Genomic DNA, 11,848 nt, shown 5'->3' on the forward strand with positions numbered 1-11,848 from the left:
ACAATACCCATCTGTTGTGGCTCCCCGTGGGCCTTGGTGACTTCCCTCAGGTGGTTCGGGCAGCTTCGAAATTGATGGTAATTTTGTTTTTCTTCACTTCTCAGGAAAGACCAAAACTTGTTGTCTCCAGTGAACTGCTGGTATCTGCTTCTGAACCAAGTGAGAAGAGAGAGCAAAGACCATGCAACTTTGAGTGACATCTATCTGAACAATGTGATTATGCGGTTCATGCAGATAAGTGAGGATTCGACCAGGATGTTTAAAAAGGTACTTTCCATCTCAATCCTGCTGCCGTATGCTTTCCCATAACCCCTGTTAACCATTAGCACGACTGAGAAGGGATTGGTCCCTTCGTTCCTTAATTGTACTCCATGAGTTTTAGCTAAAAGAAGGAGTATTTTAAAGACACAGAATAAAAAGTTTAACCTGCGCAGCATACGTATAGAGCTGTAAGTCGCTGAATCTGCGACCTGAACAATGTGAGCAAAATTGTGAAATGAGATGTACCTGCGGATTGCCCCTCTGACCTTAGGAACACATTGCCTGCAGTTAGGAAAAATCAAACCAGAGGGGAAAAGCCTTAGATTTGGTGGTTTGGCTCACACATGATCAGACACTTGGGAAGGACAGGATAACCAGATGTGCTGCTCTTTTGAGAAAATGTTATCATGGTTTTTTTCTTTGCTCTCAACAGACTAGCAGTGGAGGTGGTAAGAGGATGACATGAAGAAAATCCCACAGGGCACAGAAAATTCAGGCTTTTACATGCCAGAGAGCTTCCTCCTTCCCAAATCCATTTACAAAATAGGAGCTGGGCTTTTAAGCCTTCTTATCATTGTTACTACTCTCAGCCAGCTCTCAGTAATTTCATTGCTGTTGAGAACAGTCACAGAATTGGACCATATCCTGTGTGGGGAATGCAGCTACTCGTCCAGTAAGACTTGCTTTCAGTTTTTATGTTTATAGGACAAGGGTTCTCCCCACCTCTCCTCAGCGTTGTGCTAGTGTTGTGTGGGGCCTCTACCAATATCTATACTCTATTCCGTAAGTAAGCATTAGTTTCAGAAAGTGGGGGGAAAACCCCACCTTGTAGTTTAATGACATATTTATGTTTCAAAGGGGCCCTTGAAAACAAAGATGTAGTGTTAAGCAGGCCAGCTGGAAAACCTCTTAGCTGTGTTTGATCTGTCCACGTTAGGTTCTATTTCTGACCCAGAAATGGAATTCAGCAAACTCCAGGTCCTCTTTTGCTCTGTGAAATAGGAAAAAAAAAAAAAATTGAATGTTTCAAACAAAGGAGGAACTTAAAAAATTTTTTTCGAAGAACCTATTAAAAAGAGAACAGGTAGAGGGGTGCCTGGGTGGCTCAGTCGTTAAGCGTCTGCCTTCGGCTCAGGTCATGATCCCAGGGTCCTGGGATCCAGCCCCGCATTGGGCTCCCTGCTTGGCGGGAAGCCTGCTTCTCCCTCTCCCATTCCCCCTGCTTGTGTTCCCTCTCTTGCTGTGTCTCTCTCTGTCAAATAAATAAGTAAAATCTTTTTTAAAAAAGAGAGACAGAACAGGTAGAGAAAGCCTTCAATGTATCTTAAAAAATAGAAATTTGAAAAATAGTTTATGGAGCCATGAAAGTGGTTTTCTCAGATGTCAGCCCTTTCAGCCAAAGCCTCATTTAGTTCACTGGGGCCTTTTGAGCATCTTCTATGAGCAGGAGATGGTATTAGGTCTTGGAAAAGCTACATAGAGGACAAAAACCAGTCCTCGTGCTCAAGAAGGTCACATTCTATCCAAATTTGGATGACGCTATGTGCTGCTTCTAGTCGTGGGAAGGCTGCCATCCGTTCAGCCAGGGCGTCTCAGCCAACACCTCAGTCGAATTCATTTATTTATCTATTCAACAGAACATCTTCAAAATGCCTGAGGAAGCGGAGTTAAAAGACATGTCCCTGCTTGCATGGAACTCATTATGGTAATTAACAGTTACCAGGCTAAGGGAAACACAACCCGCTGTGGGAGCTCAAAGCTGAAGATCTACTACCTTCCTGGGGGGTCAGGAAATTCTTCACAGAAGAGGGAGTACTTGGAGTGAGACCTGTAGGAGAAGGAAGTGGTCATCAAGCAGACAAAGACCAGTGTTCCAGGGAAAGCAGTAATACGACATGTTCAGGAAAGAATTTGATGTCACTGGGCCAGGGTCACATGGGAGTTGAGTGATGGGATATGAGGGTAGGAAGGACGGTTGTTACAGAAAGGGGCTTTGTATGTCTTGCTAAGATGTAAGGATGTGTATTTTGTAAATCAAAGTCTAGAGCTTGATAAAGTTGGTAGAAACCTGGGACTGAGAGTCAAAGAGATTTGGATTTGAATGCCAGCTCTTCTGCTTACTTGCTTTGCGATCCTGGGAAAGGATTCAAGAGCTTCAAGAGAGTGCTGTCCACTCTTGAAGGGAGTGGGTAAGGCAGGATGGGGCAGAGGGGGAGAAGCTGAACCTCAGGCAGCTCTGGAGCTAGGATGGTCCTTTGGAGTTGTGTCATATCCAGACAAGGAGGCCTCGCCTTTGTTTTGCAGCCATTGGATTTGAGCTACCCTTGGGGAGGGGCTGAGTAATCTTAGGGTGAAGCAGCTCCTTTTGGTGGAGGGTGGTTCCCAAGGGTAAATCTCTAAGAGGGATCAGCTGTGAGTTTCAGCAGCCAGCAGCCAGTTTCCCAATTGTTGGGGGAATAAGTTCTTGGCTCTTGAAGAAAGAGTCTGGGGAATGTACAGTAAACACGCAAATGTGTGTGTACACACACACACACACACGCCTGCTTATTTGCTCCGGAGAAGTTCTCTTCTTTCCAGATTTCCTGGGACTCAAAAGAATTATAATTCTTGGAATGCTGTTTATAGGGGACTCCTGGTTGCTTTGGCATTTAGTGGGGTGAACAGTCTTCTAACCATTGCCAACCAGCTGGAGAGTTAGTCATTACAATTACAGGTGTCAAATACTACCTTTCTCAAGCAAACCCAGCACACTACACACCCCACTTTTCCATATATTATTGCTGGAAAGAGAAAGTACAAGAGGCAGAGGGCAAAAGGGAGAGATTTGAGCTTATTGAGAAGCCAGATCAGCCCACTAGGACACATTTGTCTTTTAAAAGAACAGGAAGCTAAATCCATATCTATCGAGTCAGGAGAACTTTAGGTCCCTTTAGATTAAAAAGCAAGACTAGTCTTTTCTGCCTTTTTTTTTCTTTCCTTTTTTGATTACCAAACCTTTCTCTTCAGTCCAGCTCTTCTTCCATTATGATGGTTCCAGAAGTATATTTTCTATCAGAATGGAAAGAAATGATCAGAGCTAGTCTGAAGTGACCTTTAGAACTATTTTGGAGTCCTTAGCACAATGCTTGTCTTTCTTGGGAGAGGATTTTGAGACTTCCTCATTTTTAAAAAATATCCCCATGTCTGTATGGGGATACATACAGACGCTGGGTGCGTGACAGGTTCAGCCTCTTACGTAGCTGTATTGTATTCAGTCTAGCCAGCAGTAGAAAATCCTTTTACCCAAACTGTTCTGTCAAATCAAGAGTCTGGAGCAGGTAATTCTAGGAATGTTTTTTGTGCCCAAATGGACATAATAGGAAGACACTTATACCATGCATACATGTAGGGAATAGCTTTAAAACTTAAAATTTTTTTTAAGATTTTTTTTTAATTTATTTGAGAGAGAGAGAATGAGAGAGAGAGAGTATGAAAGGGGGAGCCTGATGCGAGACTCGATCCTAGGACTCCAGGATCATGATCTGAGCTGAAGACAGTCACTTAACCAACTGAGCCACCCAGGTGCCCTAAAACTTAAATTTTAATCACGTCAGAGCTAGTTAGAGTTTTCAGCAGGTATAAACGGTGAAAAGTGTTTTAAAAAACAATTCCCAATTATTCATATATTGATTATTTCAGATTTAGGCCCTTCGAACTGTAAATGAGTCCTGTTGGTCAGAATAACATAGTGGTTCATCTTTTAGGCTCTGAAATCAGATATTTTGGGTTATGAATCTTGGCTTTGTCACTATTAGTATCTGTGTGGACTTGGGAGTATTTGTAAACCTTTTAAGCCTTAGTTTCTGCATCTGTAAAGTAGACATAGTAACCTATTTCAGATAATTGTATGGAGGATTCCTGAGTCATCCGTGAAAAGCCACTTAGCCCAGTGTCTGGACTTAAGAAGTCCTAGGTAATTTTTAGCTATTATCTTTATTGTTGTCTGTATTCTAAACCCTTATTCTGTACCATTATACTAAATGTTTCCTCAAGCCATTATACTAAATGTGTCCTCATTCTAAGGAGAATATATGGCACATCTGTGATGAACACATCCAGATCATTACACGTTGTTGGTATATCACTTAGAAAGTTCCAAACCATATTTGTAAGCACATTCTGGGAAATGTCCTCCCGATGTCCTTGCTTGTAGCCAAATTAAAATTTTGGTTCTCACATTTCATCAATGAGTGGGAAATCGGGGAATAACCCAGTGAATACCTGTGTTAGTCAACACCCCCCACCTCCACCCCGGGCCTCTGAAGCCCCCCACAGCTATTTCACATGGAGAGTCTTAACTTTGAGGAGGCTTCACTGATTTCTTCATTCATTCAACAGTAAGAGTTATTCAATTCCAGACCCTCCGTTTGATATGGACAGGGCAGGATTCTGCTTTTACTCTCTTAACTTCTGCTTGCCCTTTTTAGAAGAAGGTCGGGAATTGGAGCCTCCTTGTACACATGGGTTTGTTTCATTACAAGCCCTTGTTTCTTTCCCAAAGAACAAGAGGTGGTGAGGTGTTTCTTGCCCTGTTCTCCAGCCCTGCCTCCCAAAGTGATGAGATTTTGCTGCCTTCTTTCCATTACTCATGCTGAAAGAGAGTGTCCTGCATCTGGTTTGGTGCTGCAGCCAGAAAATGTGCAGATCATGTGCTACACATAAAAATGTAATTAATGTCAGCAGTCATAATTGCAGGAAAGGACACAGCCAGCTTGCGGTAATCACTTTATTTAAGCACCTTATCACATGATCTTATTTCCCAATTTTAAGAATGTTAATAGAAGTGTGTAGTTTAGAGGGAACACAGTAAAATGGTAGCAGTTGAATATGCTAAGTTATCTTTGTGTGTTTTAAATTATCTTCAAGTCTATCATTTCCCCATGGATTGTTTTCAGAGTATTCATGTTTTTGTCCTTCCTTGGTTTGCATAAATATGTGTACAAGTATAAGTTTATTTCTTCACCAATCATAATGACATCTGTACATTCCCTCTTACTGAATTTTAACTGTGCACCAAGCATTGTGCTCTGCATTTTTCACAGTTTGTTCACATGTGCTGCCCGTGAACAGGTATTATATTTCACATTTCAGGGAGGAGGAAATAAAAGACTCAAAGATATAAATTGTAGAGCCAGGCTAGTGGGTATGTATTTTGTCTTTGCCCATACGTCTTAGTTCAGAGTTACTGTGGTGACTCTGTTGGTATTTTTCCATGGTAACTGGGGATGTTATTCAGTGCATAGGTAAGACACTTCTTAGAATTGAGACACTATGGTCTTGGCCCTATTCATTTCTTACGAAAATCTGAAGAATGACAGTTTTGGGTGAGGCAGCAAAATCTGCCCATCATCCAGTTATAGGCAGGGATTCAAAGCAGCAGACTAGTCCCAGACCACCGAGAATTACTCCACTTTGGCATAAATGCTGTAGGTTATCAGACGCACAGGAATTAATGATACCTTGGGTATCATTGATTGTGTGGCCCAATCTGAAGGAAGGAGACATTACTAGTAAAATTTGGAAATTTGTATTCATTTTCTATTTTGATCAAGGCCAATCATATTCTATTTCAATACCCCAGTATGAAAAGAAAGAAAACAAAAACATTTCCTAGGGAAAAAATGTTGCATTGTCAATTAGACCGTTGAAAACATTCAGAGTCTTTAATATAAGTCAGTAAAAGATACCAGTCTACAACAGATCTCTAACACTCTAACCTTTTTTAAAGAAAAGTTCCATAAGTTTTAAAAAATCTGAAAACTACCAATCTGTATATGAAAGAGTCTCTTTTTGAATATAAAAATATATATTCATTGTAGAAATTTAGAAAACATTAAAAAATGGAAATAATTCTCCATATTAACACTACCTGTGGTTGATATCTTGGGCTATATCTTTTCAAAAGTATTTGTATGTATAAACATATTTGTGTAGTATACAAACATACATATATTTTACAGAATTTGAGATTTTGTTGCAGATAGCTCGGGAACTTGCCCTTTTCATGTAAAATTTGTTAGCATTTCCCATGTCTGGAAATAAGCCTTTAAAACAGGATACTTCATGCCCACATAGTGTTTCACTATCTGCATGGCCATGTTCTTTTCCTGTTGTTGCACACTTCAAGCTTTCACACATCTATAGTGTTTTTTCTTTATTTATTCATTCATTCATTCATTCATTCATTCATTCATTTGACAGAGAGTTATAACGAGAGAGGGAACACAAGCAGGGGGAGTGGGAGAGGGAGAAGCAGGCTTCCCGCTGAGCAGGGAGTCCGATGCGGGACTCGATCCCAGGATCCTGGGATCAGACGCTTAACGACTGAGCCACCCAGGCGCCCCTATAGTGTTTTTTCTTATGCTATATTCCTTGAAGTAGAATTGTTAGGTTAAAGAGTGGTATTAGAATATCATGCTTTGGATGAATTTTTATCTTTTGCCTTTTTGGAGTAAAGATGGTCATAGCTGTGATTTACCAATGAGTAATCCATTTCCTGAAAAATAAATTTCCTATTTTATTAGCAGAGAGCTACCAGATGTAATTTCGGATGCTAGTGCAATAGTAATAAATAATATAACAAGAGGAACTTTTTTCAGAGCATTTCAGTGCGGTGTAGCAGAAGAATTAAATGGAGTGCTGGTGGCATCAGGGGACAGTTTAATTATTGATGGGACCTGGATAAATAAGTGTGAATAGTTCAAGCAAACACTACTATCTGGTTCTCTCGAGTTTTATTGACTATGGCTAGCTCATTTTTCTGGAAGTAAGTCAAAACTAAACTCTAATGTCTTACAGTGATGAAATTTTCTGAAATACTGGAGAAGATGTTTTTAATTTGTATTTGTAAGTCACTTACCAGTGTGGCTAGCACAGAGTACTTAAAAATTAACAGTTGTCAGTGCTGCTATTCTTGCACTGATGTCGTTGCCTTTATTAGCGACAAAAGGACACGTGTGATTGACCTGGCTATAAATTTAGCAGGTGAGTTACTAGATAATAGCCTTCACCATCATCAGTTCAGAAGCTTTATTAAAGATTTTTAAAGAGGACACTAAACAGGTGATATATGTATGTCTCCTTGGAAAGTGATAGAATTGAAAACCTGACATGAGCAAACTTGGACATTTTGTCATGCAGCGTGGTACGGTGGTCCTGACGCTCTCCTGTTAGTGGTTGAGCCCATAATTACATTGAGAACAGTTGTTGAAAAGCCCTTGAGACTTACTTGTGGTTTAAAAAAAAAAAAATGGGGGCGCCTGGGTGGCTCAGTCGGTTAAGCGTCTGCCTTCGGCTCGGGTCATGATCCCCGGGTCCTGGGATCGAGCCCGTGTCCGGCTCCCTGCTCGGTGGAGAGCCTGCTTCTCCCTCTCTCTCTGTCTGCCGCTCTGCCTACTTGTGCTTTCTCTTTCTGTGTCAAATAAATAAAATCTTTAAAAAATAATAATAAAAAAAACCTGGAAGTTGTATAGACCAAAATTATTTTAAATGAATATTTCTAAGTTACCTTTTTTCCTTCTGTTTGCTTATTTGTGATTTCTGATATTTGTACAATGAACATATTTTATAAGATGCACAAGAAAAGAATTATTTATTGTAAACTAAAACCCTTAAAGAAACTTGGCCCAGAGTATACGAGTCAGTGTTTGCTGTAAAAAAAAAAAAAAAAAAAAAGTGGGTTACTATAAACAGTAACTAATTCCACTCCAAATGCTGTTTGTTAATGAAGAGTTGGCCTGTTCTCCAGGTACACTTGAAAACTGTGCTTTGAACATACAGAATTCAGACGATTAAAATGAAGAGACATGGTATCAGGGAACTTCTGAGCAAGATGGCAGGTTGCACATGGACCCCCAACTGTCTTACCTCCCAAATCACCTTTGAAATGACTTATCAAATATATAAATAGGAAGAATTGGAACAATCCTTTTAACTTCAAGCAGATCTCATTACTCCTTTCCTCACTCTCTTGGCTCCCACCTTACTCTGAGCGAGAGTCTGCACCCCCACCTCCCTTCTCTCACTATATTTTTCTCTAAAGCACTTATCTCTTTTTGACATATTGTATATTTACTTAATATTTATTCACTTCGTTTCCCCTCAATTTAAGTGTAAGTTCCTGAGGGAAGTATCCTTGTATCATTCACTGAAACACTGACTAGCACATAGTAGGTGCTCAGTTAATGTTTATTGAATGAATAAATAATGAATATTTACATTATACTAGAAACCAGAGGTGAGTGTCACCTACATAACAGAAATTTCAAGGCATTTCAACAAGATCCAGTATCAACGACTAGATTTAAGCAACACTATTATATGCAGTCTACTTCCCAAGAACGAGAAATCAGAGGAAAATCACATGGGAAGTTTATGGCAGAGTGGAAAAACTAAAGTACAAGCTTTCTGGTCAGAGGACTCAAAAGGGGTGTCCCAAGGAACCAGAAAGTACCAGGGAGATTACAGAGATGGTGAAGATTAAAAAAACAATCCCATGAAGTCTTTTTTTTTTTTTAAGATTTTATTTTTTAGCAATCTCTACACCCAGTGTGAGGCTCTAACTACAACTCCGAGATCAAGAGTCACACACTCCACCAACTGAGCCAGCTAGGCATTCCCCGTAAAGTTCTTTATGAAATCCTCAGCTTACCCCTGAGCTGGATATGCTTAGGTCTGATTTTAAGCAGTATACCTACCGTAGATTTTGAGAGCTGAGCCAAGGGATAGACCACTGCCTGGATTCCAGAATGAACACTGGATGGTACATGTACAGGACAGATCCAAATAGTGTTATAAAGATGTTGAAAACAGAACCTACATTGAAACTACAACCTATGGAAGGCTGGTCAGAATTTGCTTCCTGAATCCAACCAGGTTGATTTCTTGATAAAACAAAAATATCGGGCGCCTGGGTGGCTCAGTTGGTTAAGCGACTGCCTTCGGCTCAGGTCATGATCCTGGAGTCCCGGGATCGAGTCCCGCATCGGGCTCCCTGCTCAGCAGGGAGTCTGCTTCTCCCTCTCCCGCTCCCCCATCTTGTGCTCTTTCTCTCTCTCAAATAAATAAATAAAATCTTTAAAAAAAAAAAAAATCAACATTTTCCATATGGTTTAAATAAGACTCCAAATCTCATAACATAGTATTCAGAATATCTGGAATACAATCCAAAATTACTCAGCATGTAAAGAACCAGGAATTACTTCAGTTCACATGGGAAAAGATAATCAACAGATGATTCTGAATTGATGCAAATATTGGAATTATCTACCAAAGACTTTTGAAGCAATTACAATAAAAATGTCCCAAGAAGTAAGGACAAACATTCTTGAAGTGAAGGGAAAGACAGAAAGTAACCAAAATTTTTAAAACTCACTAAATGGGTTCAATAGCAGAACGGAGGTGACAGAGGGAAGTCAGATTAATTTCTGTTAATCTTGAAGACAGATTCATAGAAGTTGTCCAATCTGAACAACAGGGAAAAAATTTGAAAAAATGAACAGTGCTTCATGGACCTTTGGGACAATACCAAAAGTCTGACATTTGTATCAGCAGACTGCAGAGTCCCTGAAGGAGAGGAAAAAAGAGTTTATGCAGAAAAAATATTTGAAAAAATAATTGCAAGAAAACTTTCCAAATATGGCAAAGAAACCTACACATTTAAGAAGCTCAACAAAATGCAAGCTTTTCATCAAAAGAATTAATCTTTAAAAGTCAATACCCAAATACATCATAATCAAACTGAAAACTAAAGAAAAAAACTATTGGAAGCAGCCAGAGAAAAAATGAGACCTTACTTATGGGAGGACAAGAATTGGATGACTGGATTTCCCTACGCACTAAACGCCAATAGCACCTTACCATTTGTGACAACCAAAAATGTTTTCAGATAATACCAGATGTCCCTGGGCAGGAGGAGTTGGCCTAAGTTGAGAACAATTGATTTTTACTGAGTCCTCCATTCTCCCAAGCACATTTTTTTTTTTTAAAGAAATGTTCCAATTTGATTTTTCAGTTACAGGGTTTACAACTCTAGATTAAATTAACAAACATGGAGTAGGTCAAAAGGTACCCAGCCTCTTACCTCCCATAAAGAGGGGTAAAAAATAGCATTCAGGGCGCCTGGGTGGCTCAGTTGGTAAGCGACTGCCTTCGGCTTAGGTCATGATCCTGGAGTCCTGGGATCGAGTCCCACATCGGGCTCCCCCTTCTCTGTGGGGAGCTTGCTTCTCCCTCTGCCTCTGCCTGCCACTCCCCCTGCTTGTACTCTCTCTCTCTCTCTCTCTATGTCAAATAAATAAATAAAATCTTTAAAAAAAATAGCATTCAGAAATACCATTCAGTTACTTATAAAAGATCAGCACTTAATAAAATTCATTTTCAAGGAGCCCTGTGGCTCTGAATTCTTACCATTCTCCTTATCCTAGAAGGAAATTGCAGCCTTAAGTAAAGAACCAATGAGGAGAGAACATTCCTACCATATGTCGAGGTGTCTGCAGTTGAGATCAATAAATTCTAAAGCAACCTGAAAACAGTATTCTGGTTGCTAGCCAAGGCTTCTTACCATTTGAAGACTATGTTTAATTTCACACTGTAGGATTCTAGAAGATTTCTAGCAGCTGTAGGAAATGCCATATTGCACATAGACTAAATATTTGAATTAAGAAACACTGGTGATACCTTGAATTATAACAACCCAAAAATATGCATTACAAACAGAACTGATTATGTCTGTCAGATTGATTTCAAAGGGAAAAAAAAAATTTATTAGAGAAGCAGTTAAATAGAGACAAGCAAAAATTTTGCCAACTAAATACATTGTCAGATGAACCTAGAAAGTTATGAAAATAAAAAATTTTGATGTTGAATATGTGAACTATATAGATTGGGGAAAACCAGTAATGTTCAATAATTGATAGTTAATAAATACATGCACCATTTTACTTTTTAAACTTTGATAGATTTAAGTGACCACAGACTCATAATTGGCTTAGTGCACTGGCTTGAATAAACATGCCCATAAAAATTTCATCTCTTTAGCTCTTAAGATGGATATTGCAGGGGTCTACTAAAATAATATTTTATTATTTGGCAAGGTCTTATAATTCCACTGAACAATTATGACAAATCCATTGTAACTTCTACTTTTCTTTCTCTTTTCATTTTTTCTGAAACTTTAGGGAAATCAGCTTTCTTTTTCAAAACAAAATAGACATTCTGTTTTACTATTCATCCAATAAACATGTATTATCATTGTGCAACAGGCACAATGGTGGGTTCTGAGGTTACAAAAGTGAGTAAGACACAAATCCTCAGTACACCAGAGGAGCTCATAATCTAATAAGGATAGGACGTATAGAGATAAAAATTACATTATAAATCAGTAACTGCTCTTACAGAGAAAGGACCTAAGACCACAAGAGCACAGAGGGGATTGTAAAGCATACTGCCTAGGAAAATGGAGAAAGATTTCACAGAGTGGCATTTGATCATCATCTTAAACTTACATTTTACAGAGGAATTAGGACAAGTGCATTCTTTTATACAGAGA

At 39.3% G+C, this 11,848-nt stretch overlaps 1 protein-coding gene across 4 annotated transcripts in view; it reads left to right on the forward strand.

The window, feature by feature from the left end:
* Positions 1 to 11,848, forward strand: part of SRGAP1 (SLIT-ROBO Rho GTPase activating protein 1) — a 179,038-nt gene that overhangs the window by 44,956 nt on the left and 122,234 nt on the right. For all 4 annotated transcript variants that reach the window (XM_081821991.1, XM_081821990.1, XM_031026587.2 and 1 more), the window contains exon 3: positions 105 to 267. In XM_081821991.1, the coding sequence (XP_081678117.1) occupies positions 105 to 267 (163 nt within the window). The remainder of the gene's footprint in view (positions 1 to 104; positions 268 to 11,848) is intronic.

Source organism: Leptonychotes weddellii, chromosome 5 (assembly GCF_054177405.1).
Source record: "Leptonychotes weddellii isolate Sample4059 chromosome 5, ASM5417740v2, whole genome shotgun sequence".
Lineage (NCBI taxonomy): Eukaryota > Metazoa > Chordata > Mammalia > Carnivora > Phocidae > Leptonychotes > Leptonychotes weddellii.